Source organism: Eupeodes corollae, chromosome 3 (assembly GCF_945859685.1).
Source record: "Eupeodes corollae chromosome 3, idEupCoro1.1, whole genome shotgun sequence".
NCBI lineage: Eukaryota > Metazoa > Arthropoda > Insecta > Diptera > Syrphidae > Eupeodes > Eupeodes corollae.
In genome coordinates, this window is record NC_079149.1 from 49,306,240 (window position 1) to 49,330,922 (window position 24,683).

At 31.5% G+C, this 24,683-nt stretch overlaps 1 protein-coding gene across 2 annotated transcripts; it reads left to right on the top strand.

The window, feature by feature from the left end:
* Nucleotides 1-24,683, top strand: LOC129949328 (potassium channel subfamily K member 4). Of its 2 annotated transcripts, XR_008782022.1 has the most exons (9): nt 1-618; nt 15,698-16,264; nt 16,333-16,460; nt 21,700-21,932; nt 22,015-22,187; nt 22,251-22,377; nt 22,440-22,544; nt 23,999-24,130; nt 24,401-24,683. XR_008782022.1 is itself a non-coding variant. In XM_056060723.1 (8 exons), the coding sequence occupies exons 2-8, from the start codon at nt 15,972-15,974 to the stop codon at nt 24,065-24,067; spliced, it is 1,128 nt and encodes a 375-aa protein (XP_055916698.1). In that variant the 5' UTR covers nt 1-618; nt 15,698-15,971; the 3' UTR covers nt 24,068-24,683. The 2 variants fall into 2 exon arrangements, 1 of the variants encoding a protein (XP_055916698.1); XM_056060723.1 differs by having other exon boundaries at nt 23,999-24,683.

Genomic DNA, 24,683 nt, shown 5'->3' on the forward strand with positions numbered 1-24,683 from the left:
TTCTAGCTTCCAGTCTGTGTTCAGTGTTCCTATTGAGCGGTTCGGTTGAAAAATCCCAACTCAAAGGTCTTCGAAAAAATAAAAAAATCTGTTTGATTTCTTGTTGTGAATCCGGTTTTTCTTATTGTTGTACATCTTCATTTCAAAAACACCTCATTTTTCTACCGTTTTTAATCTATTGTACAGTGTTTTTAGCTCTGGAATTATTTTTGACGTCATTGCCAAAATAAAACAAAAAACTATTTTGTGTGGATTATTTAAATATTATGGTATTTTTCGAATTTTCGAAAATAATATATTATTTTTTGTAGTGAAAAAGATTACCTAAGTTTTTGTTAAAATGTTTGTGCTATTTTGTGCATCTGCTGTCAATAAACAAAATATTTTATAAATACAAGAAATTTAAATATTATTCAATGTTCTGCAAACATCATTGATGAGCACACCAAAACCAACGACCGACGTGACGAGGTAAAAATACGCTTACACTACCGTATACTTCATTCAAATATGCGGCAGAGGAGATTTTTGAAATAAAAATCTAGACCGGCAACAAAATCAGCAATATAGCAACGTTGTATTTAAAATGGTGGACATTAACTGGGTGATTGCGGGCAGGTAATTGTGTTTATTTTTGTATACTTAGCGTGAAAGATCCAGACAGTGATGCAGTCAAGTCAGTCTACGTATAGTGTCTATAGTTTATAATACCTTCCTTGTTGTCGTTTTTATATTCTCGTTTTTGACATTCGAAGTATACAAAGTATATTCTTGTTGAAAAATAAATTAGACGAAAATAATTTGGGGAAGAGAAGAGTTTTCTACATCATCAAAATAATGAATATGGGATAAGTAGTGTCACATGCCAGTTAGTGTCAGTTCACACTCTCTAAAGAAAATTTGAAATATTAAAGAAATAAATATTTGCTTATATTTGTTTTCTATTTAGATTGTTGAAACATTTTGATATACAAATAAAAAAGAATTTGAATTTGGAACATGCATTCTTATTCTTTGCGAGGACTTTTGTTAGAATAATAATTTGCACTTGCAGTTTGAAATTCAATGACCTGATTTTAATTATGAACGTTTGACATTTCCGCGCCTTAAATAATACACACTCTCGTGCAATATGAAAGGAGAACATAATACTTCTGATAAACTTATCCACTTAATGACATCTTCTTTTCGGTACTTTGAGCAGTTCTGATTGGTTTGATTTAGTTTAACTTTTTGAAATTGAAATATGAATAAGGTACATATTCATATAAGATCCTTTTAAAACATCCTTTTAAAAGGAATTATGGAGTAGTGCAGTTTTGCCTCAAAATCCTTTGTAATCTATGTATGTACATCACTGAAGACAAAGTTTTATTGCGCTTCGGCTCATATTAGGCGCTTGCGTTTTTCTTTTTAAGCTCATAACAGAGCCTTTGCAGGATTTTATCAGAGCTCTCCAATTTATGTATTTGGCCAGTTAATATTTCTAAAATCTCAGGGATTTCAATATTCTCAAAAATATACATATGTATGTACCTAAACACAATTTCCCATACTAATTTCTAACTTTTGCTTTCGAAAATCTCAATAACTCTCTATAGCACAATTAAAACAGAAAAAGATAAAAATAAATGCAAAGCTAATTTGATTGCTAGGAGAAATAAAATAGTTTATTGTGATTATATTTCATTCTGTCGCTCTGAGAAAGTTTTTGAAATATGTATAAACTGGCCACTTTATGAAACACTGCAAATGAACTGTTAATAGCAGTTTTAGAATTTTGCATTGGTCTCTTTCATGAGAAACTCGAAACAAACTTTAAGTCAGTGCTCCATTAAATCGGTCATTTTATTCAAAGCTCATAGAGCGCGCTTCGAGCTTACTCTGTTTGAAATAAGCAAAGCAGTTCTGTTGTGGTTTTTAGCGCAGTTCTCGGCTAAATCGCATCAGTGATTGCATGATTTAGATTCAACAGATTATAATAAATAAACCGACCTGGTCCCACCAAACAGACATTATAACTTTCTCATCAGTATTCTCATCTAATAGACTGGTTTTGATTAATATGGCTTTCTCTTATGTGGGTTGCTTCAAAAGGTGATTTTCTATTATAGCTCAGAATATAGTTCTGAACTGAGCCTGAGCATATTGAACATGCTGTGAGCATATTCTGATCATAATCTGTTCTGTGCGCTCAGAATTAACAGAACACTTAGCTGTCACTGTTTGAAACTTGTCAATTTGCTTGTCATTTTCATAGACGGCAACAAGAAATATAATTCAAAACTTAAGTAAAAATGGAAAAACTACCATTTTTGAGGATAAAGATTTTAATGCTTGTGTTGAGCAATCAGCTTAGCTTTATCTGTTCAGTTATTTTATTCTGAGCTTATAGAACGTGCTCTACAAAAGCTCAGAAAACATTCAGAACGAAAAAGAAACACAAATTTGAAGTCCTGACCGGTCAAAGGTAAGAAAGAGACACAATTTAGTGTTTGACAGTTTATGGTCTGCTCTGAACTAAAAAACCAAAAACGCCAATTGAATAAATTTTTCATCACCTATCACAATGCGCAAAGCAAATTAAGGATAACCAGTCTTATTTAATAGAATTCGCTAAACAGATGAATAGTTATACAGTGAATAAGGATTTATGTAGGCTCTATGTAACGTTGCAAAAATTCCTATTTATAAAAAAATCTGCTATAAATTTTAGTTATACAATGCTTATATCAAAAAAAGTACCAAAAGTACTATAAAATCTGCTAGTTGTCATAACAACTAAAATATAACAAAATAATTCCAATTATTTGTATGATATTCTCTTTCGAAAATCTATATTTTTTTTAGATTCTTCGTTTCTTCGGCTCACGACTCATCACGAGCTAAACTCGAGAAGTCGAGAGGCATTATTGTTTTTATTTTAATTTCAAAAAGAGAGGAGAGAAATCAAAATGACATTTACGAAATAATAATAACAATAATTTCCTTATGTAGGCTCTATTCAACCTCAAAACGCGTTTAGCTTATTATGGGACTATGCAACCTTGTATAAGTTTTATAAATAGCATTTTTGCGTTTAGAGGCATTATAGAGATAACATAACTTTATGTAGGCTCTATACAGCGTTTTTAAATAAGACTGAACGTGTTTAGTTTCAAAAAATAAGAACCCAAGTTCTTTGTTTTTAAATTATTCTCAACACATGCAATCAAAGCCTTAAGGCTTTCCTTCACTCAGAAGTTCAAAATCGAAATCAATTTCCTTGCAGCGCCATAAAAGTTTTGGAACCAAAAGTAAAAAAACACTAATATGTCAAATGATTTGTTACATTTGTAAACAACAGATAATAGTTTGTCATGTTTTCAAATAAATTGAAAAGAGCATTGAAATCGCAATAATTTCTAATTATTAGTTTTTTCAATGCATACAAAAAAACTATGTTGTAGATACGTATTACTTATAGAACCGGAACGATATGTCTTTGCTTGATTAATGGCGTTTTGGATATGTCAAAATCGAATAGTACTTACTACTGGAACCATCTATGACATCTGACAAAAAGCCGAAACCTAGTTGCACAACTATTATTTATTATTTTTAATGTAGATATAGTTAGTTTTTAATTGATGGTCCTTCTACCTGCCTCTTTCCTTTAAGTTGACATTTATGGAAAATAGCGTTGCCAACTTAAAATTGTTCGTCTTCATAAAAACACCTTCATATTTGTTCCAGTTTGTTGTTAATTTGCTTAGTTTGCATCTATTTTCCCAACAAACCCCAAATCCATCAGGTGCTTAACCTGTTTCTTCATATGTAATACTGAACATTCATTAGAAACATTTATGCATTATGTTCGATTCATCAATTTTCAATCCTGTATATGATGTTTATTCCGATTGATGAAAATTAAGTCAACAGACGGAAATCATGAATCTCTGTCAAAATTTTAACTAAATTCAAAATATCAAAATGAAGGTTCGATATGATCCATGCTGGGGCAGTTTGCTATGTGATGTGGCGCTTTTATACAGATCACCTGCCAAAAATAAACAAAACCAGAGGCGAATCGTTAATTTACCTGTGGTTTCTTGATACACCTAATAAAAGATGATTTATGAACTAAGCAAAACATTTATGTATTCGAAAAGAAAAACATGTTTAAAATGTTTTTTTTTTGTTTTAAATTCTTATGTGTGTGATTATGTTTTTTTTATACAATGTTTATACATTTAACATACATAAAGATAGTTCTCCTTGTGTATCTAATGTTAGATATCCTGTTGTAAGTATTAAGGCGGATCAAAAGCCAATTTAAATTTGATAATGGATTAAAAAACGTCTTGGGGTCGTAAAAACCATTATGGTTTTGTGTTCTTATAAATATTATGTATTCAGATATTTTTTGTACATAAATACTAACCGTAATTTTTAATGGAATAATTTTATTAGTTAACGGTGTTTTTTTTAAGACCAACATAAAACTACCGAAGATTGTTTGAAATAATAATTTGGTGGGTGTAGGCAGAATCATTAAATTTTTAATTTTTTTTGTAACCCCTTCAAGGACATGCAGAATATTTTATATTCTTAGTTTTGTTGTCCTTCAAACTACTAAACCGATTCTAAATATATTTTCTAAACCGGTTAATGAAAATTTAAGTCTAAAATACAATAAATGATTCAAAATTATAAAAAAAAAGATTGAACTTATGGCAAGAGAATTTTTTGTAAAGATAGTTTGTATGTGTTTTATTTACATTTACTTTTAAAACCGCAAAATGGATAATAATAATAAGTATTATGTTTATGTAAAACATTCTGTATGATCAAAATACTATAGGACAAAATGCTGTTTTATAAAACACTGTAAATAGTCTGAAAAAGATTTGTTATCAGACTGTTTAAAGAATGTTTTAAGAATAAGGTATCAGAACAATTTTTTAGTAACGCTAATTTAGCAAAATATTTTAAAACAGAAGCATGTTCCAATAATATTTTTTTAATAAACATAAAATTTGTTGGTTCAAAAGTTTAGAAGGACGTTTTTCATGACCATATCAGAATTTTGAAAGTGTTGTTGTAAACTTGTATAAAATTGTTTACATGCATTTCATGTTGCATAATATTTATCATTTTTTGTATGCCTTTTCATAAAATTCTAATACAACATTTTTACTGATTTTTCAAAAAATACAAAGTAATTTTTGAACATTTTAAAGTTCATCTTCGTTATTTCCAAGAACAAGTCCATAGTCAATAAAAATCGCTACATAGAGGACATTTTCACTATTATTGCGATAAAATAGACAATGGATCAGCTGTGCTATTTTTCAGTCCAGCTTCCGTCATAAAGGCCAAAAATCGTTTATGCCAACATCGTGGAGCTTTTTTAAGACCATACAAACTACCATTTAATCGCCATACTAGCCCAGTTCCATCTTCAAATCCCTCAGGCTGCTCTAAGTATACTTCCTCCTTAAGAGTAGGTACCATATAAAAATGCTCTTTTGACATCAAATTTGTGTTAGCTGGGGCTAACAGCATGCGAACTGTGTCGTAACGGACTTTAGGACTAAATGTTTTATCCTAATCGATACCTTTTTGTTGAACACATACCCTTTTGCAATAAGTCGTGCTTTGTATCGCCTATTCCCATCGTTTCCTGCATTCTTCACTCGAAATACAAATCGAATCGATTTTGGATTTCTTTGACTTTTCGTTTTCGATTTTCTTTTAGAGATGTTAACTCATTTAAAATTGCTGAGAGCCACTGCGCTCTCTTCTTGACTTGATTCACCTATCACATTCTTCTGCAATCATGAGATACTCGCCACCTGTCATTTAACTTGGATTTTTTCTTTCTCTTTTGTTGAAGTTCAAATTGTTTTCCATTGAATCTTTAGCATCGAAAAATGAAGCATTTTTTTCATTCTGAAAACTTGATTGATTTATTTCTTTGGTCCATTTTCCACCGTCTTTATTCTGAGAGCCAAACTACTCAACACTTGTTTCTACATTTTCTTCAGTATTTGCTTTAAATTTATGAAAAACAAACTCAACACTGTTTATAGTACTTTCTTCAGCACCTGGAATGTCTTCCTTATATTTGATCCCTTCTAACAATGTACCTTCAGGTTTCGCATTGCAAACTACTTTTGGCTTGAAAATTACGTCATGACTGCAGACAATTTTCTTCAGGTTTGATATTAATATCCACCTTTTTCGTTGACATACCCAACAAATCAAACTCAAACTTTGCGGACATAACATCCAGTGCCAAAAATGCGTAAATGGGCTAGAGGTCCCAGTTCTTTTCCACACCATAATTCATATGGAACCTTGTTTTAGATTGTTATCGGTCCAGTACTGTATGACATATGTATGCTGCTGTTTTACATGCCTCAGCCCACAGACATTGTGGCAACTTACTGGCTACTCTCATACTTCTAGCTGCATCCACAATTGTCCGGCTTTGACTTTCTGCTGCTCCATTTTATTGTGGTGTATAAAAGGGTATAATATAATGCACTATGCCGAATTTTTACAGCAATATTCTTTCCTTTTTATTGTCGAACTCTCTACCGATCACTTCTGGACTCGAAAGGAAGTCCATGCATTTTAACAGGTGCACATCCATCACAGAACTCTTCAACACTTTTGGGAAAACTAATATTCATCTTGGCAAGAACTCCCTTCACATGGCGTTCATTCTGGTAGGCAAATCTTTCGTGTTATACTTGAAGACTTTCTGAAGCCTTTGACATGTATACCTGCACAAGCTCTGATGGTTTCTCAACTTGTATTTTCAAAACATACAGCTCATCTTTGATATACCACCAATTTATTATTACTTCACCTCTGCAAGTGTTTTGAATTGTAACTGTTCGGTCATTCATTGTTGTCGTTCAACCATTTTGAGCAGCAGCCTTCACAGAAAACAATTGTGCCCTTGCTTCAGTGACGTACCATACTTCCGTCAAAGTTGCTTCTTTCCACATCCGTTCAACGTCGACCTTAATGTTGATGTTGCCTTTACCAAACGCCTGCATTGTGACACCTTATTTACCTAAAAAAATTACTTTTTGTACATCGAATTGCATGTACGTTTCAAAGTGCGATTTGTTTGGTGTAATATGTATTAAAACATCCCTGTCAAAATACCATTGATTTTGTCTCAAAAAATTACCTTTTGTTGTATTTAAAGAGAACGCCATTAAAGTAGGTCGCTTCATGTTGCTTTGTGTGGATTTGTTCTGTGGACATTCGGCATCCCGTTCCAGTTTACTATTTTTCTTTTCTGGTTGCTCCTGCTTATTCTTAAAATAAAAGCAGCTCCATCACTCTTGATATTTTGTTTCGTTTTTCTTGTTTCGATAGTGCATAATTTTTAGATCAATAATTTCAGGGTTTGTTTTTCAGCGGGAATCGCATCCCGCAAGTCCCTAAAATTATCAAATTCCTAACCAAGAGTTGACATGATTCTGCCATTTAGAATCCGTTCAGATAGGTTATTTTCCTTATGCTTGGCTAGGTCATCATTGAGATCTACAATTAGCTTTTGCAATTTCGCAATGTACGCACTGATGTCCTCTTGTTCATCTTTTCTTTCTTGGAAGCAACTATCTATTAAATTCTTAAGCCTTTGGATGCTGCTTCTTTCGAAAGGTGCATATTAAGACAAGTTCTGCGATCGGTGAGCTAAGCGATGCAGCAATCTAGCCAGCAGCTTTTGCATCTTGTTTCAACCAATCGTTTTGTTCTTTCTTTCCTTCCGCTTTTGATGTTGGTGTGACTGTAGAACATTTTTTCTCTTTTCGGAAACGATCCCCTTGAGAGCATATGCACGAAAAAGCATACCCATTTGCCATTTCCATTTCGCCTAATCGCTAGGACCTTCAAGCTTGTCTAAAGAGACCTTCAAATCATTGGATGCTATTTTCTTTTAATGCAGTTAACACGAGCCCTGGCCTCATAACCTGATAACAATTATCTAAATGAAAGAGATTTATCTAGCTTTAACATTGTTCATATTTTTGATTGAAACTATTAAAAACGTCTGTCAAAATGTAAATAAAAAAATACTTAAACTTTCAGGAAAGATAACTCAGCTCTCACCGTAAGGAAACTGAAGCCCATATTTCACTTTTGAATATTGCAATAAGACAATTTTTCACCAGATGGTCTTGTACCCCTAACAAAGTGAAATAAACTTTTTAGCTTTCAGCAGTTTTGTTTACATCGGGTGAATAATTTTTTAAAGTTGGTCTCGTTTGACTTGATTTTATTTAACGGCACAGAAAATTCGCCGCATATACATACAGTTGTGTTCATAAAAGTAGCAGTGCTCTCCAAATAAAACAAAAAGGCCTTCAATATCAACATTATAAAATATTTCATTAAACTTCTAATAACAAACTAAAATATTTTATTCATAAAAACAGAAAATAAGTACTATCGATTTTTTACCGTTAGCTTTGTCACAGTAAAAACCTTATTTAAATATATGGCTGTTCATAAAAATAGCAGTGCATGACAGAGAACTAGATCTATTACGTCAGAAGTAAGAAAAAATGTAATAAGTTACATGAAAGTATACAAATAATGTTAGCTTACAATTATAACTTTGTTGCATAACCATTGTTTTTTATGATGCTTCGCATCTACGTGGCATCGAGTCCACTAAAACCTGGCACCTCTCGACTGGTATTGCGTTCCAAGAATCACGCACTACTTCACACAATTTTTTCAAATTCTTCGGTTTTGTCTTATGAACTGCGTTCTAAACATCCCCCCACAAATTTTCGATGAGTTTAAGGTCGGGGGATTAAGCGGGCCACACCTAAACGGATAACTTCTTCTGCGCAAACCATGATTTTGCATTTTTTTACGTATGCTTTGGGTCAAAATCTTGTTAGTATACCCAAACCAACGGCATTTCCTCTTCAGAATAGTATAACATAACCTCCTCGAGAATTTTCACATACTCGGTTGCATCTCTTATACCCCCGATGGGATTGATAGGCCCGACCCCGTAGTATGAAAAGCAAGCCCATATCATAATTTTTACTCCACCATGCTTCACTGTTTTTATAGTGTACGGTGGATCGTATGCTGCATTTTGCGGCCTCGACGACCCTTGGACCCAAAAAGGACGACTTTGCTTTCACCGCTCCACACAACATTCCTCTATTTATCTTTTGCCCAATCTGTATGTGTTTTAACAAACTCCATTCTCTTTGCCACATGCCTTTTCGTAAAGAATTCTACCTTGCGTGGACTTTGGGCTGTTAACTTCTCTTATAAAAGACGTCTTCGTATTGTGACAGCGTTAACAGGCACTTGAAGTCCATTTCTTATTTTCCTAGAGCCTATAAAAGGGTTCTGCTTTGCTAACTGAACAATTTCGTTTTATAGTTCTCTCAGTAGTCATCCTATTTGGGCCTCACGTTTTCGGTTTATTTTTCCATTTTAAGGCTTTACTGACCATTTCTGCTAAGCAGCCTAATATGTCTTGAATATTTTGGCAGTTTTCGAATTTCTTCGGGACAGTGTCTTGACCGTCCCATTGTTTATTTTTGAGCTAATATTTATTAATTTTGTATATACTAATGTGTTACAAATACTTAAAACTTTAAATAGTAAAATAATTACTTACCAAAAATAAAACAAAATGAATTTTTAACACTTTTAAATTATAAAATCAAAAACACTGCTAATTTTATGAACACTCTCTATCCAGAGAGCTTGAAATAATTTATGTTCACCGGGAAAGTAGGGTATGACTTTAAGCTAAAAGTCTCTAATATAAAAACGAAAGACCGTTGCAAATAACATGTTAATTTGTTTTTAAGAACTTCTGTTATTTAAATAATTGAGAATTTTATAAAATTTGATCAGCACTGCTATTTTTATGAACACAACTGTATGTACCTTCTGCAAGCTGCTTCATTTCAAGCCACCGTCCTAGCTCCTTAAACCAATGGGTCGAAAGATCTCCACCAAGATGTTTTATTTTCAATTTGTTAAAATCTCTCGACAAAAATCTCTTCCGATTAACACAAGTGGAAATAGTAATTAGCTCAATAACTTGAGTGATATCTCTATTGAACTTGTCTACTCACTGACGAAATTAAATTGACTCATTTTACTTATTTTTCATCAAGCATCTGTATTTTTTTTTTGTATCTTAAGAAAAACATTTCCCTATGTCTTAAGTATATTTTTGTATGATTTGTTTCATAGCTCAATGCCAAGAAAAAATAAAAACCAAAAAAACAGAAAACTTGTTTGAATAATTATGGCGCCTCTTTAAATTAGCTCATAAGTTGTAGGTATTTTTGTAATCGATAAATAAACAAATACAAAAATACCTTAATATTTTTCAATAAATAATTTATTTATATACACACACAGATGAATGTTTATATAAATATACCGAACAAATATATACTGATGTTCATAATAAACGTCTTAGTTTATTAATTTTAAGAAATATGTATAAATTGATATCTTTTTGATTTATAATTTTAAAAGAATAATTTCTAAAGACATTTATGTCTAGTTTTTGTCTAGAAATTAATTTAAAAAATTAAAAAAAAATATGAATTTTTGAGATAAATACCTGACTTATTTTTTTTACTTGTGATTTGAAGATACCTTCAGTTTAGAGAATAAATTGGACACTTGCCAATATATTGTTTGAAATAAGAGGTCTTTGGGGAATTCGGTTAGAGTTTTATAGAAAACATTAATTTACAGAACAAAAATTCTTTGAAGTTGAAACAGACATGGAATGTTTGATACAAAATAACCACATTTATTCATAAACATAGGACATTTTTCTAACATTGTTTATAGAGCTCACAAGAATGTACTGTTAAGGCTTGAATTGCTAATACGTATTTGTAGAAACCTTTAAAATGACTTTTTGCATGCCTTATGCAACTTAGTAGTTCCCCTATGTACATTCTCCTATAAAGTCTTATGAGTTATGACGAATGTAAATAAATACAATTATTATTTCAAACCATAAAGATATTTCAAAAATCCAGAATAAAATAAGTTCTCTGTGTTGCGGAAATCTTAAATCACTGCGTGGGAATCATATATTTTTACGACAAGTTCGTTTGCCTTAGAACACAAGCAAATTGAGGCGTGCGGAAGTGAAGCAGAAGGTATCAAAAATAATATCGTCTTCTAAAATAATAATAATTTAATTTTCAGCCTTTGGGCCCGCCACGGCCGAGTAAAATTGAATAGAATGATATATGGATTTTTAAAAGAAATAAAACTAAATCCTCATAGTGTGTTTGGGTCAGAGAAGTTATGAAATAATAAATCAAAACTGAAAATGAAAAAGAAAAATCTCATAGACGAGTATAAATCTCAAACATCAGACAGTGTCTGTTTCCTTTGGATGGTTTTATATATAGACGTCATTTTCGTCGTTGGTGGTCTGTCAATGTAGTCCCCAAGGTATAGAAAGCATAGAAATCCTGACTAATTAAGGGGCGAGGGTGAAACTTATTATCTACATATTTTTTATTAAATGAGTTTTTAATAAATGTATTTTCTTTTCGATTTTTTATTTTTTCATTGACCTAGAAAAAAAATTAAGTAAATAATTGGCAAGGACGTTTATTGCTTTTAAGTCAACAGTATTAAAATCAGTGTTATTGTAAGACAATTTGCAAAAATTATGCTAATGTGAAGTGAAATTGTGCCAAAATAAATTGAGGAACAAAAAAAAAAAAACAATAATAATTAAAATTCTAACTTAAAAACTTTTAATGTATCTAAAAATACATAAGAATTAAAATTTAAATATTTTATTTTAAAAACATGAAACAAATGAAAATAATTACAATTTTAAGTGTGTTTACTCTTTTGAAATGATTGATATCAAAATTGCAATTACAAAGTAACAAAGGCTTTTATTAAAACCCGTACTCGAACACTAATTTCATTTTGATATTAAAAAACGGAGTATTTCTTTATAGAGAAACCAATTTAAGTTTTTAACTTACCATATTTCCTTCAAAAAAATTGTTTGTATCAAAGAATAACGTTTTCGACATCTCGTGAATTTTTTGGAAAAATCGAAGCTATAGTTTTTTTTTCAAAAACTGAAGACTTAAACAAAATACTACTAAAAGTTTTTTCTTTCTATTTTCCTCTTATTCACAATCATCACACCCCGATCCTCGAATCTTTAATTCCCTTTTTATTTTCCTGGTTTTCATCAATCTTTTCCTTCTCGATTTCCCTTCTTCTTTTAAAATTCATCTAACCTTTCTTTTCTATTTCGCTGCTCGCTTGTAAGGCTCTTTCAAGAGTCCCTTTCAAGCTAATTAACATCTACTCGTATCTTCTTCCTTCCTCGTAAATACCAGTCCCACACAGATTCGTCCAACTCAATCATTCGTTTTCGTGATTGTCGGTCACTGCATCACGGCTTCCTGGAAAGCTACCGTTATTGACTCTCAGCGAAACTTTACTTTCACACACACAAACATGGTTTCGATAAGTTATTGGATGAGTTTCCAAAATATGCCGAAACATAATGGACGAGTCCAGACCCCTTCCCAACTTATTTTTCGAAGAAGATTAAAGAAAAACAATGAATTTGTGCCAAACATTAGCTTAAGTGTCCTTAAAACGTGGTGAACGTTAAGAATCCATTTTGTGCATAAATGATTAAGGGAATAAAATAAATCTACATTAAAAATTAAAATGTTACAATAAAAATATGTTGTTGTTGTTGTTGCTGTTGTTTAAGTAAGGGTCCTGCTTTTGTTGCTTTTGCGAAACAAAGGCTAGGTACATGGTTGATGAGACCATGGTTAGCCGATATTTTGCAGCCACAACGAGGAAAAGAAAACCGCTTAAGGCTGATTTTTGTTGCTGTAAACACGAAAATGTCCGTAAGAAGACCATTAAGAGAAGGTCTTAAATATTATCTAAAAAGAACAATAGCATTTGTTGTTCCACAGAAAATGTATAATATCTTCAAATTCAAATTTTAACGAAATTATGAAATTTGGATTGCTTTAATTGCCACTCTGAAACTTAGTTTTTTAAAAGAAAATAGGTTTACAAACAAAACTCAAGCACAAATGTATCCTTACCAGGTACTATATTTGTTAACTACACTAAACATATACATACATAATGTATATAAATTTTACAAAAACGTTTTTATCTTTTTTTGTTAATTACATGAGCAACTATATAAAAAACTTATAACAATTTGAAGCCACCAAACTTGGTTCTCCTGCCTCACCCTATCTCTTCGGTCCCTATCGGAAACAGTCCTAATGCACCGAAGGCACTCGGCTCCATGCAGTGCGAGGACGATTAACGATACAGATTTACGGCTGACGTGGTAGATTAGCGGAACCGCCTGTATCAGCCCTCGATTGTCTAAATAGAGAAAAGCTTCGGGCGGAATGTTGCCACTTAAACGTGCACGTTCGTAGTACTCATTGTTGGTGTAGTAAGCCCCAAAAATTAAGCTGTTAGTCGACGACATCGCTCTCGCAATGTGACCCCAACCAAGCTTCAGCAAGAAATTTTCTATTCTGTTTATGTTGGCTCTTTTGTATAGAACCTGATTGGAATAGTAATGTTTGTACTCCGACTCTAATGTTCTGTGTAATCCAAGGCAAAGTAGCAGACATTGTCTCTCAAACACCTGAATCTTGAACCGAGCACCCATAGGCAATCATCGGCCGGATAAGGGCCATGTACCAAATCACCTTCACCCTGCTACCAAGACGGCTGCTAAAAAACAACCGTTTTGTCAAGACAAAGGCTCCCCTAGCTCTGGCCAGAGCAGCACTCATATGTCTGTCAAAATACAAGTACTGATCCATCCAGATGCCAAGGTACTTTACTACACTTTTATTCGCAAGTGGCTGTCGATTTGGTCCAATGATCACTAGATTTGTCCAGTTTTTTCGAAGTCACCCTGCAAAAGTGTCTTGATAACCTCAATTTTTGGAGCTATTCTGTACGCAATTAGGTGGTTGGCGTACGTTATTGACTGAGTCAGACTTGCTATCAGATCGGCGAGTTAATCGCTAACTGTTGAAGGTCAATTTTGACAATAAACCGTCTATCATTAAGCATGTCATAAAGCATAAACAACAGTGGTTTACTTAGGCAAAGTCTGTTTAACGTTAGACACAGACCCTCTAACCATACGGTCGAAGGCCTTCTCCAAGTCAACCAGACAAGCACCTGTACATTGTCTTTTAGATTTGTTTCACTGGATATCAGAAATAAGCTTAGACGCAACATGAATAGTGTCATGTCCCGCCTTAAAGCCGAACTGATTATCCGGAATTATTTTGTTGTTCTCAGCCCACTTGGACAGAGCTCTATTTATAATCTTCTCGAATACCTTGCTGATACTTGGCAGCAGGTTTATCGACCGGAGATTCTCCAGATTGGAGTTGTCCTTACCCTTTTTCGGTGTAAGGACAAAATGGTGTAGTGTCTGACACATATTTGTTGAAGTTATAAAATTATGTATTTTTTAAGTTTAGAATAACACTTTGTTTTTATTTTATACTTAGAAATTTTTTTATTTCAAATAATTGAAAAAAAGAAAATAGAACAAATTCTTTCAATAAATTGTGTTAATTGTTTATTTACAAAATATTAGTCTTTAAATAAATACAATCATATTGTCAGTTCAAACTTTATAATAAAATAGAAATATCATGAAAAAAAATTGTGTATGTTTTATTTACGTTTACTTTCGCAACCGCAAAATGGATAACCCTGTGGATTGGATATAATTTCTTTCTCTTTACTAGAAATAAAAATCGTTTCTTTTAAAGTTTTGTTTTTGTTGTTTACTCTAAAGATTTATTTCAACTCAATTTATTATACTCTTCCAAATCACCATCAACGTCAAATAAAAGCTATTGCCAATTAGTTTGAAATTTCCTTTCAATGTTAATTCGAAAATCGACATGCTTTGCATACAATTTCAATTAATTACAGCGACTTTAAGTAGGCACTTTACTTTTCCTGCAAGAATAATTTCATTGAACAAACAGAAAATCAAAAATCAAAAAAAGAAGAAATATTCCACATACGCCATGTAGTTCACATTATAATTTTCATTCTTTTTACATCCTCCACCCATGTATACAATTATTTCTATTTATATGAACATGTATGTATAAATATCTTAAAGTTTACTTATCATTTTAGCACGTTTCCTTGCTTAAACGGTTTTCAACAGCTAACAATTTAAATACATACTCGAATACATACCATGCCATGTTTTTTTTTTTATACTTCTTTAAACATAATTTATTGAAATGTGAATGTTTATCAATTTCCGCAAAAACAATAAATACTTAAACATTTATTTATTATTTTTTTGTACAAACTCAAAATAAATTCTTTGGAATACTTTGTTTTCGTTCCATATTTAAATTTATGAACATGCCAATTGAAGACCATTATCCCAAAAAAACAGATATTCGTTCACACATTAGAGTGCTTTTGAAAAAGTCATAAATCAGGGTTAACACTGCGGGATATTTAAAAATGAAGATTGCAAATAATTCAAGTGTTTATTTATTTATTTATTTATTTAGTTGTTTTTTCTTTTTCCTAAGCTTATTTAATCGACTTTCCATAATGAATGTATTATTTTTGTTTATATATTTTACAGATGAAAACTAAACACAATTAACCAATTCACGTGTCATTGTAGAAAAAAGGATTAATTCATAAATTATTATTACTCATACAGAGAAAAGAGGCAAGTCCTTGAAAAGAATGCAACCAAATCAATTAATATTTCAAATATGGAGTGATTTTCTTCGGCCAACACGGAGAAAACTCTGAAAGGTTTTGAAATATTTAACAATATAAGCAGAAAAATAAAAACAAAACAATAAAAAAGGAATTAAACTTTTTTGTGTAAACGCAGTATTTCAAAGAAAATGAATCGCAAACGCTCGTTTAAACGAAGAGAAAAACCACCATTCGAACGATTCAAGGATCATTTTAGAGCATTTACTGCCTTTATGTTTAGTAATGTGGGAATTATTCTTCTGGTGATAATCTATACAATAGGTGGTGCATTTATGTTCCAAGCAATTGAGACTTCAGAAGCCAATAAGGTAGGGCGGAAGCCGAGTGTAGGGGAACGCAATAAGACAGTGATAGCTGAAATTCTGTGGAGGATCACTTGCTGTGAATCGAATATATTTAATGAGACTGAATTCAAAAAAAGGTATGATTTGCAATAAGTCTTAAAATAAGTCTTAAAATTTGTTTTAATTTTTGTATTTTTATTTTTAGGATGAATGAAACGATTTTTAATTTTACTACTGCAATTATTAAAGCTGAACTCGATGATGTGGACATCAAACAGCAATGGAGTTTTTCGGGTGCATTCCTTTATTCTCTGACTGTCATTACAACTATTGGTATGTGATATTTTCAATTAATATGCGTGTTGTTAATTTAAAAATTTAAACAAGGCTTTTATTTTGTTGAATAATTTATAATAATTGGGCCGTTAAAAATTTATCATTAAACGACATTGAACCTAGGGAGGTAAATCATGAAAACACGAACAAAGATTTTTTGCTTTTTTTAATAAACATAATGTAGATGTAGGTTTATTATCTGAAACTTGGCTATCCCTTAAAGATAAACTATGGGGCGGCCGGCGCGGCGTTGCTGTGGTATTTAAAAAAACTATTCGGCATGAATTAATTCCTATTGTAAATACAAATGAATAGAAAACATAGGAATTAAAATACCTTTCGAAAATGGCACATCATTAAGCCCACCAAACGTTATTATTTAAATAATGATATAAGAAAATTAATAAGTATACGCGGTACCTTTTTGAATGGTGGTGATTTTAATTGCACACATAGGAATAAGGGTTGCATGCGTGTAAATATTCTTGATAATCTTCACTGTAGGCACCCATTTAAAATTCTGTTACCTCCACATCCTACTTACTACCCATCTAATCGCAGATCAAATCCGTCAACGTTAGACCTATTTCTCACTAATATGGCCAATCTTTTTGACCAGCCTATGATCTTAAACGAACTAGGTTCGGATCATGTTCCAGTGGATATTAATTTTTTCATCACCTTTAGAAAATAAAACTGAAATTTTAGATATGAAAAAATCTGATTGGGTTAAATACAAACGTGAAGTTAGTTCAAAATTGTCAAATCCCACAACTGTAAGCGAATTTTCCGATGTATCTGATATTGATCAAAGTATCACGTTTTTCAGGAATGCTGTTCATGAAAGCATAGACAAATCAGTTTCCAAAAGAGTACTTACTACCGAATCATATAATAAATCTGATCAAAATTTCGTTAAAAGAAAATGGATAAGAAACCGAGAACCCAACTTACTTGTTGCAGTAAAAACACTCAACATAATTATAAAAGATGAAATCTAGTACCGTAGTAATCGATCTTGGAATCAAAAACTTGCGGGTTTGGATAAAGGAAGTAAGCCTTTCTGGAGTGTAGTTAAAATCAGAAAGAAGAAAAACACCCACATTCCTGCTTTTAAAGTAGGTAACAATGCTGTAATCACGAACAATGAAAAATTAAATGTTTTACCGGAAATTTTTGTGCAACCCATATGGCCAATAACCTATAAATGACTTAGAAAATGAGATTTCGCTGGATGATATCAAAGGTATACTTTAAAATCTTAAAGCAAGTAAATCAGCTGGTTTTGATGGCATTAAAAATATATATTTGAAAAACTTACCAACATTAGGTTTAAAATACTTGCAAGTGTTATTTAATAAATGTCTTAAAATTGGCTATTAGTTATCATTAGTTTGTTGAGTTCAATTAGTTAATGTTTTGAACAAGTTATTAAAGCTAGAATAAATTCACACTTAACCAATAATAACGTTTTACCAAACGAGCAGTTCGGCTTCAGATTGGATCACAGTACAATCCATCAAGTACATAGCATTATTAAACACATAAAAAGTACCTAACTTAAGGTCTGGTAAAAGTGCTGGTATGGTACGTTTTGATGTCGAAAAAGCATTCGACACGGTTTGGCATAATGCGCTTTTACACAAGTTGTTGATACTCAATTTCCCAGTGTTTTTAATAAAAATAATTCAATCAATTTTACTTCAGAGAAAATTTAAGGTTTCGTTCAATAACTGGTTTTCTGAAAAATATGATATAACGGCCGGTGTACCACAAGGATCAGTTTTAGGCCCTATTCTATACTCAATATTTACTTCCGATTTTTCATTGCTTCCTTTTTGTAAAACAGCAATTTTCGCTGATGATACTTGCATTTTCTCTTCGGATATTCAGTTGGTTTTATAAGCGAAACTAATCTGCAATCTAGTCTAAATGTTAAACAAAGCTACTTCCATGACTGGAAAATAAACGCCGGCAATCTTTTTCACTCGAAAAAAGCCTGCTTTCTACCTATCAATAATCTTCTTATGGATGGCACAAGTATAGAATGGAAATCTGATGCAAGATATCTCGGAGTGCATTTAGATAAAACATTAACATTTGGCTTACATATACAAAAAACGACCCAGAAAATAAATCATACAGTTAAAATTCTTTACCCTTTCATTAATCGCAAATCAATGCTTAGCACCGATAATAAGCTTCTAATATACAAAGTTGTTTCCAAGCTCTCTTGTACTACGGTTATGGGGTAATTGTGCAATCTCTAATATATAACGGCTGCAGAAAGCGTTATTTTCAACTAATGAATTTCATACCATTTTAGCTATTGATGTGGTATCAGGAAGAATTGTTAAACTTAATGAGCGATACCTTGCATCATGTACTATGTCTGATAATACCTTGATTTCAAACCAAGCTTCACAATGACTTTCTAATATACTTATTTATTTATTTATCTATTATTTTGTATTTAGTTTTCCTGTCTATTTGTTTAATTATTTACCTATTTATTTATTTATTTAAATATATATTTATTTGTTTGTCTATTTATTTCTTTATTTATTTAATTATTTATTTATTTATTTATACATTTATTGATGTACTTATTTTAGTTATTTAAATTAATCTATTCTTTTCTGTTCTATATCTATATACTTTTTTTATCTACTTTTTTGTAAGACTCAAAGCTTGGTTTGCATCATTTTTTTTAATTTTACCGCCCACCTTTCCTTAGCTTTTCCTTCAATATTATTTCTTTTTTGTACTTTTGGTTGATTGATGTAATAATTATAATATTGATAGTAGTTAGGTAGCCTTATACCATGTCTCTGTAAATTGTGCAATTTAGCTTAAGAACAAATATTATTACATTGATATTACAATAAAGATAATGATAAAGATAAAGAATATTTAATTTTAAGCTGCTTTTGAGTTTTTATCTAAAATATTTCGATTGAATCATTGAAATCTATGTTTTGTGTGCACCTTTTCGAACAAAGGTAAAGCACAATTTGCCAACCTAATTTGGCTTATAGTTGGTCTTTGATAAGTCTTTATTAAACTCTATGACTCGGTAAAAATTCTGAAAAGTCCCACTTAAAAAGCTTTACACATTTCTGCATCTTTCAAATTTGTTTTTGAAGCTGCCATGTGACGCAGAATTTGCCAGATTTCTAATGCGATAATGCTGTCTATTAGTTCTGTAAATGTTGAGGGTAGAATTGGAACTACTTGGTTGAAGAGTTGAGAAAACCAACACAACGATTTCCATCACCTTAGACTGATGCAAGTTCAGTGTAAAATGTCCATTTCAGAATCACAAAGGAGCTCAAGAGTTAAAACTATTTTTACGAAATTTTCCTTAAATGTCTTAACAGCGTCGTGATGAGCGCTCCATCTCATGTCTACAAGTCGCTTGACTGCTACATATACTTTTTTATGAGAATTTTCCAACGATACGTAGATGCTGAGAAGAAAAAGTAAAGTCCGTCCAATGTGCCAAAAAATGTTGTATTTGAAGAAGTGTTTTTTAAAGAGTGAACTCCACAAAGGTTTAAATAATGGTTTGTACATGGGGTAAAAAAGCTTTTGGATTAATTTGCCGAATTAATGTTTGCACTTCTTCTGAATACGCAAGATAGATGCATTATCATGCTTCTGAGCCGGGCAAAGATTAATGTCAACACTATCTTCATTGAGTTGCTTTAATATTTGGCACTCTTTTCAAATGTAGGAAAAACCCTAGAAAAGATTAAAAAGTCCGTAAGCTAAGTACCTCGAATCTTAGTGATGGTAGACATTTTTTTCAATTAATATGAACGGACCAAGGACTAAGATCCACAAATGATCCTATCTAATCCTAATTTGTGATGTTAAGTATGTTAAATTTATAGTAAAGAATAAAAAACAACTTGAATATGCTTTTCCAAGGCGTCAATAGTCTCGGGCTTATCTGCGTAGACAAGCGACTTCACACACACCCACAAAAATAGTCTAGCGGAGATAATGCGATCACCAAAAGTTTTATTCACTAAAAAGATTTTTTGTATTTCAATTAATTTTAACGATTTCAAAATTTGTCTATTGACAAATCAAATTGACCATACATCAAGTGACACCTATCAAAAAGATCAACTCTGAAAAAAAGTATTGCAAGTTTAAAGAGCACACGTCTAAAAAAACACCAGTCATAGTTTTGTAATTTATTAAGTTTTTAACAAATATTTTGGGCCAACTTAATTATTAGGGTGATAATTATTCTTTCTGAGTTTCTATAAACGAATCCAAATAAACAAGTTCGAAGAATGTATGAGACATTAAAATAAATGGTACAATGAAACCGTCACCTTAAAGGATGACTATCATTCATTTGTGCAAACTGACAGGTGACAGAGATACAATGGCTGCGTTCAATCTCCGACAGATAGGGCATCCAGATAACTTTTTGTTAGTGTTTTACGAGTAAAATAACAGCTGATCAAGACCAGCTGAGATGTAAAAAAAGCAATCCAAAGGTATTCAAGAATTTCTTGGGTATGAAGGCATCTGACAGAACAGGTGTTTCAACACATGGTTGAATTTGAAGAAATTTGGAAATTGATTTCAGCTTTTTGTGTTTGTTAGTAAACAAAATCTTAGTTGAAGTTGTATTTGAGGATGTTCTGTACATAATAGACGATTAAGAAGCTATTTGCCTTCGAATTTTAGAAGGTAATTATGATCTAATTTTTGAAACTTCAAAATTGACAAAATTCAAAATTTATTAAATTCTTACGCACCTATCAATTCATCATCGTCCGACGAATCATTTTAATTATTCATTAAATGTTTTATCTTACAATAATTTTTACTTCGAAGCTTAAATGTTTCTCTGCTTTTTTTTGAACAGGTCAAAGTTGTTTTAATTTTTTGACAGCTATTTTAATACAGCTAATACAGCTTCTACAAGGTATCTAAAATTCCACCTATCCAACACGAGAACGCAGCCATTGAACACCTTTAAAGATGACTGTCATTCATTTGTGCAAACTGACAGGTGACAGAGATGCAATATTACGAACAAAATTTAGACGACATCCACATTTGACTCTTTTTTATTTTAACGTCTTATTATGGCATGTGGCTTGAGCTCAAATAAATCCACATATTTATGGTTTTGACGTTTGGGAATGAACAAACATAAATTGCTTTTCTTTTTATTATTTTTAAACACCAAAATAATTTTTCTTTACAGGATACGGCAATATTTGTCCGAAATCAAATTGGGGCAAACTTATTACCATTCTCTATGCAATAATTGGAATGCCATTGTTTCTCTTGTATCTATCGAATATTGGTGATATTTTAGCAAAATCTTTCAAATGGATCTACGCTAAAGTTTGTCTTTGTCGAATTTGCCCTGGTGTAGCTCGACGACGAATTATACGAGAACGTCGAAAAATTCGTCGTATGACAATTGATAGAGATGTAAGTTGACATAAGTTCAGTGATGAATTTCAAACGGTAACGTTTTAACATATGACTTTTTTATATACATACATAAATAAAGATGGATAGCATGGAAGAAGGAACTGAATCCCGATCGAGTAATTCCACCGAACAAACGTCATCTGAAACCAATGATTTCTATGAAGAAGACGATTCAGAAATCGAAGCTGAAATTCAAACTAACACGTCTACGGTCACAGTTCCGGTTACTGTTTGTATTTTTATAATGATTGGGTAAGGCTTATTTTATTATTTGCACTTAAAAAAGAAAGATGATAAGAAATTTTGAAAATTTAGTTACATTCTGTTTGGAGCATTCATGTTTGGAACATGGGAGAATTGGACCTTGCTAGACGGAAGTTATTTTTGTTTCATATCGCTAAGCAGTATTGGTTTCGGAGACATCGTTCCGGGTGAAAAAGTGGTAAAATATGATTTTTTTAATTTACAAACATTGTTTTAAGTAAAAATAAACTAAATTTTCAGATAACAAACAATGACATTACAAATGTTGAAACGAGTTTTATTCTCTGCGCTGTTTATTTGTTACTGGGAATGGCTTTGATTGCTATGTGCTTTAATTTAATGCAGGTATGTTAAGATTACGTATTATGGAAATTGTTTAGTTTTTAAGTTAAAATCATAATTTCCTTTAATAATTTACAAATAAACGAACAACAGATTGTGACGTGTGACAGAAATTTCAACAGTTTGACAGTGGGTGCGTTCAAAAGACAATAGAGACTTTATATTGAACTTCATATAATATTAGTTTTTGGGGTTTACCATGGGTAAATTAAGATGATGTACTCGATGGACTGCTATATATTTATTCTCTTATAAAACCTCCGTTAAAAGTTATTTCCCCTCTTAAGGTTAGCTTGCCGTAGGTTTGAAGGAGAAATATAATTGCTTTTAAAAAGCCATCTGTTGTTTGTTTGCTTCTAAAAACCTTTTTTAGACACAGAAATTGAGGACATCTATCATTATAAAGTCATTTAATTATTGTAACTTTGTTTACGTGTTTGTAAGTGTAGTAGAGCTGTCATATTTCCAGAAAAATGTTTTTGAAAAAATGTAAAAGTATTGGTGCAAAAAGGGGTAAAAATAGAGATTTGATCATACATCAAAAAAAAATTATTTTGACCGATGGAATGTAAAAACAGGGAAAATTTATGTTTTGACAGATCTAGATCAAGAATACGTTTATTTTTATTTTACCATAGAAAATCCCATTAGTTTTTCAATTTTATTAATTTCACATTTGGGATAAAATCTTTAGTATTATAATTTAAAAAATTACTCCCACAAACTGAAAATCTATTATATCAATACAGAATGCCAGTTTTGACATTTCTATAATATTATAAATGTCAAAAATTGCTCCGCATTTATTCGCAACTCATTCGTCGAATTCTGTAGTTTCATTTTTTTTTTACATATATGTCAAATAAAATAATACTTCTTACAAAGTCACATAACTTTGACACAAGTATTCTTAAGATAAAACATCACTTAAGGTATGACTTGGTTAGGATTTCGACCACCGTATCACTTTATAGGATCTTTTTTTTAAACAATGTTTTCTTTGAAGATCTATTTTGAATACTTTTGTTTTCACTTATGTACTTCACTTATTTACTTACTTCAAGTCTCTTTCATTGATTTATAAAGTAGATCGCTTATGTGGAAAATAAGTTGCCGGCAACTTAAAGTTGCTAGAAGTGCTTTTCGGAATTTTGTATTTTGTTTACATATTCAATTAATTAATTTGTTTTATTAGTCTATAACTAACTTTATAGTAATATTTCCAGAAAAAAGTTATCTTTTTTTTAATGGAATTTTGCGACAGTTTGAAAATCTGAAATTGAATTAAAACATTAAAATTTGTATGTGACATTGTAAATAATGTTACATTACTTAACGTATCATTTGGGAAAAGATGTCAACTGACTTTAGAAACGATTCAAAGACATTCTGAGGTTCAAAAGCTTCTTTCTTTCGGTATAATTTATAAATGATAGTAATATTTTTTCTTTTTTTAGGAACAAGTTATTCATCAAATGAGGTCTATCAAACGTGTGCTGAAAATATGTTTCCGGTGTAAGAGGTGATAAAGTTCGCTGGTTGGATGAACCACGAAAACTTAGTACGGTATAAAGTTCAAGACCAAGAAGGTAGAACACTTAAACGCAACTGCGTTCAAAACGGAAGTTGGGCTCTAATCACGTAAAATGAAAAAACAACCAAACAGCTATAGTGTCATTTTGTTTAATAGAAAAAGACATGCTTTAAACGATAATGTTTGATAGTTTTCATTTTACGAGATTAGATCCCAATACGATTAGGGCTTACACAAAACAGTATTTTTTCGCTCTCATGATTATTCAATGATACAAAATTAGAATAACAATTTGAAATGACATTAGTTCATATTTAAAAAAAAGGTCATGGAATATTTGTAAGTCGAAAGTATCGAAGCTGTCAATGAAAAATGCCTTTTCAACCCAGCCCAGATGAAAACATACATGCAAGCTGTTAAGATAGACCCCTTAAACAAAAGAAATAAAAACAGCTCCAAAGTCGTAATAAAAAAAGACCCTTCCAAAATTCCTTCAGAAATATAATTTAATTTAATACATTAATGAATAAGTTAATTCTAAATTGTAATATTAATTTTTGTATTGGTTTACATACTTAAGAAATAAAAACTCACTTAATAAAATTTAA

Excerpts from the sequence above, each read along its gene's own strand:
- LOC129949328 (XM_056060723.1), top strand. The coding sequence starts at position 15,972 with ATGAATCGCAAACGCTCGTTTAAACGAAGAGAAAAACCACCATTCGAA. Across the intron at positions 16,265-16,332 it reads GAGACTGAATTCAAAAAAAG|GATGAATGAAACGATTTTTA; the intron begins GTATGATTTGCA and ends TTTTATTTTTAG. Across the intron at positions 22,545-23,998 it reads TGTGCTTTAATTTAATGCAG|GAACAAGTTATTCATCAAAT; the intron begins GTATGTTAAGAT and ends TTCTTTTTTTAG.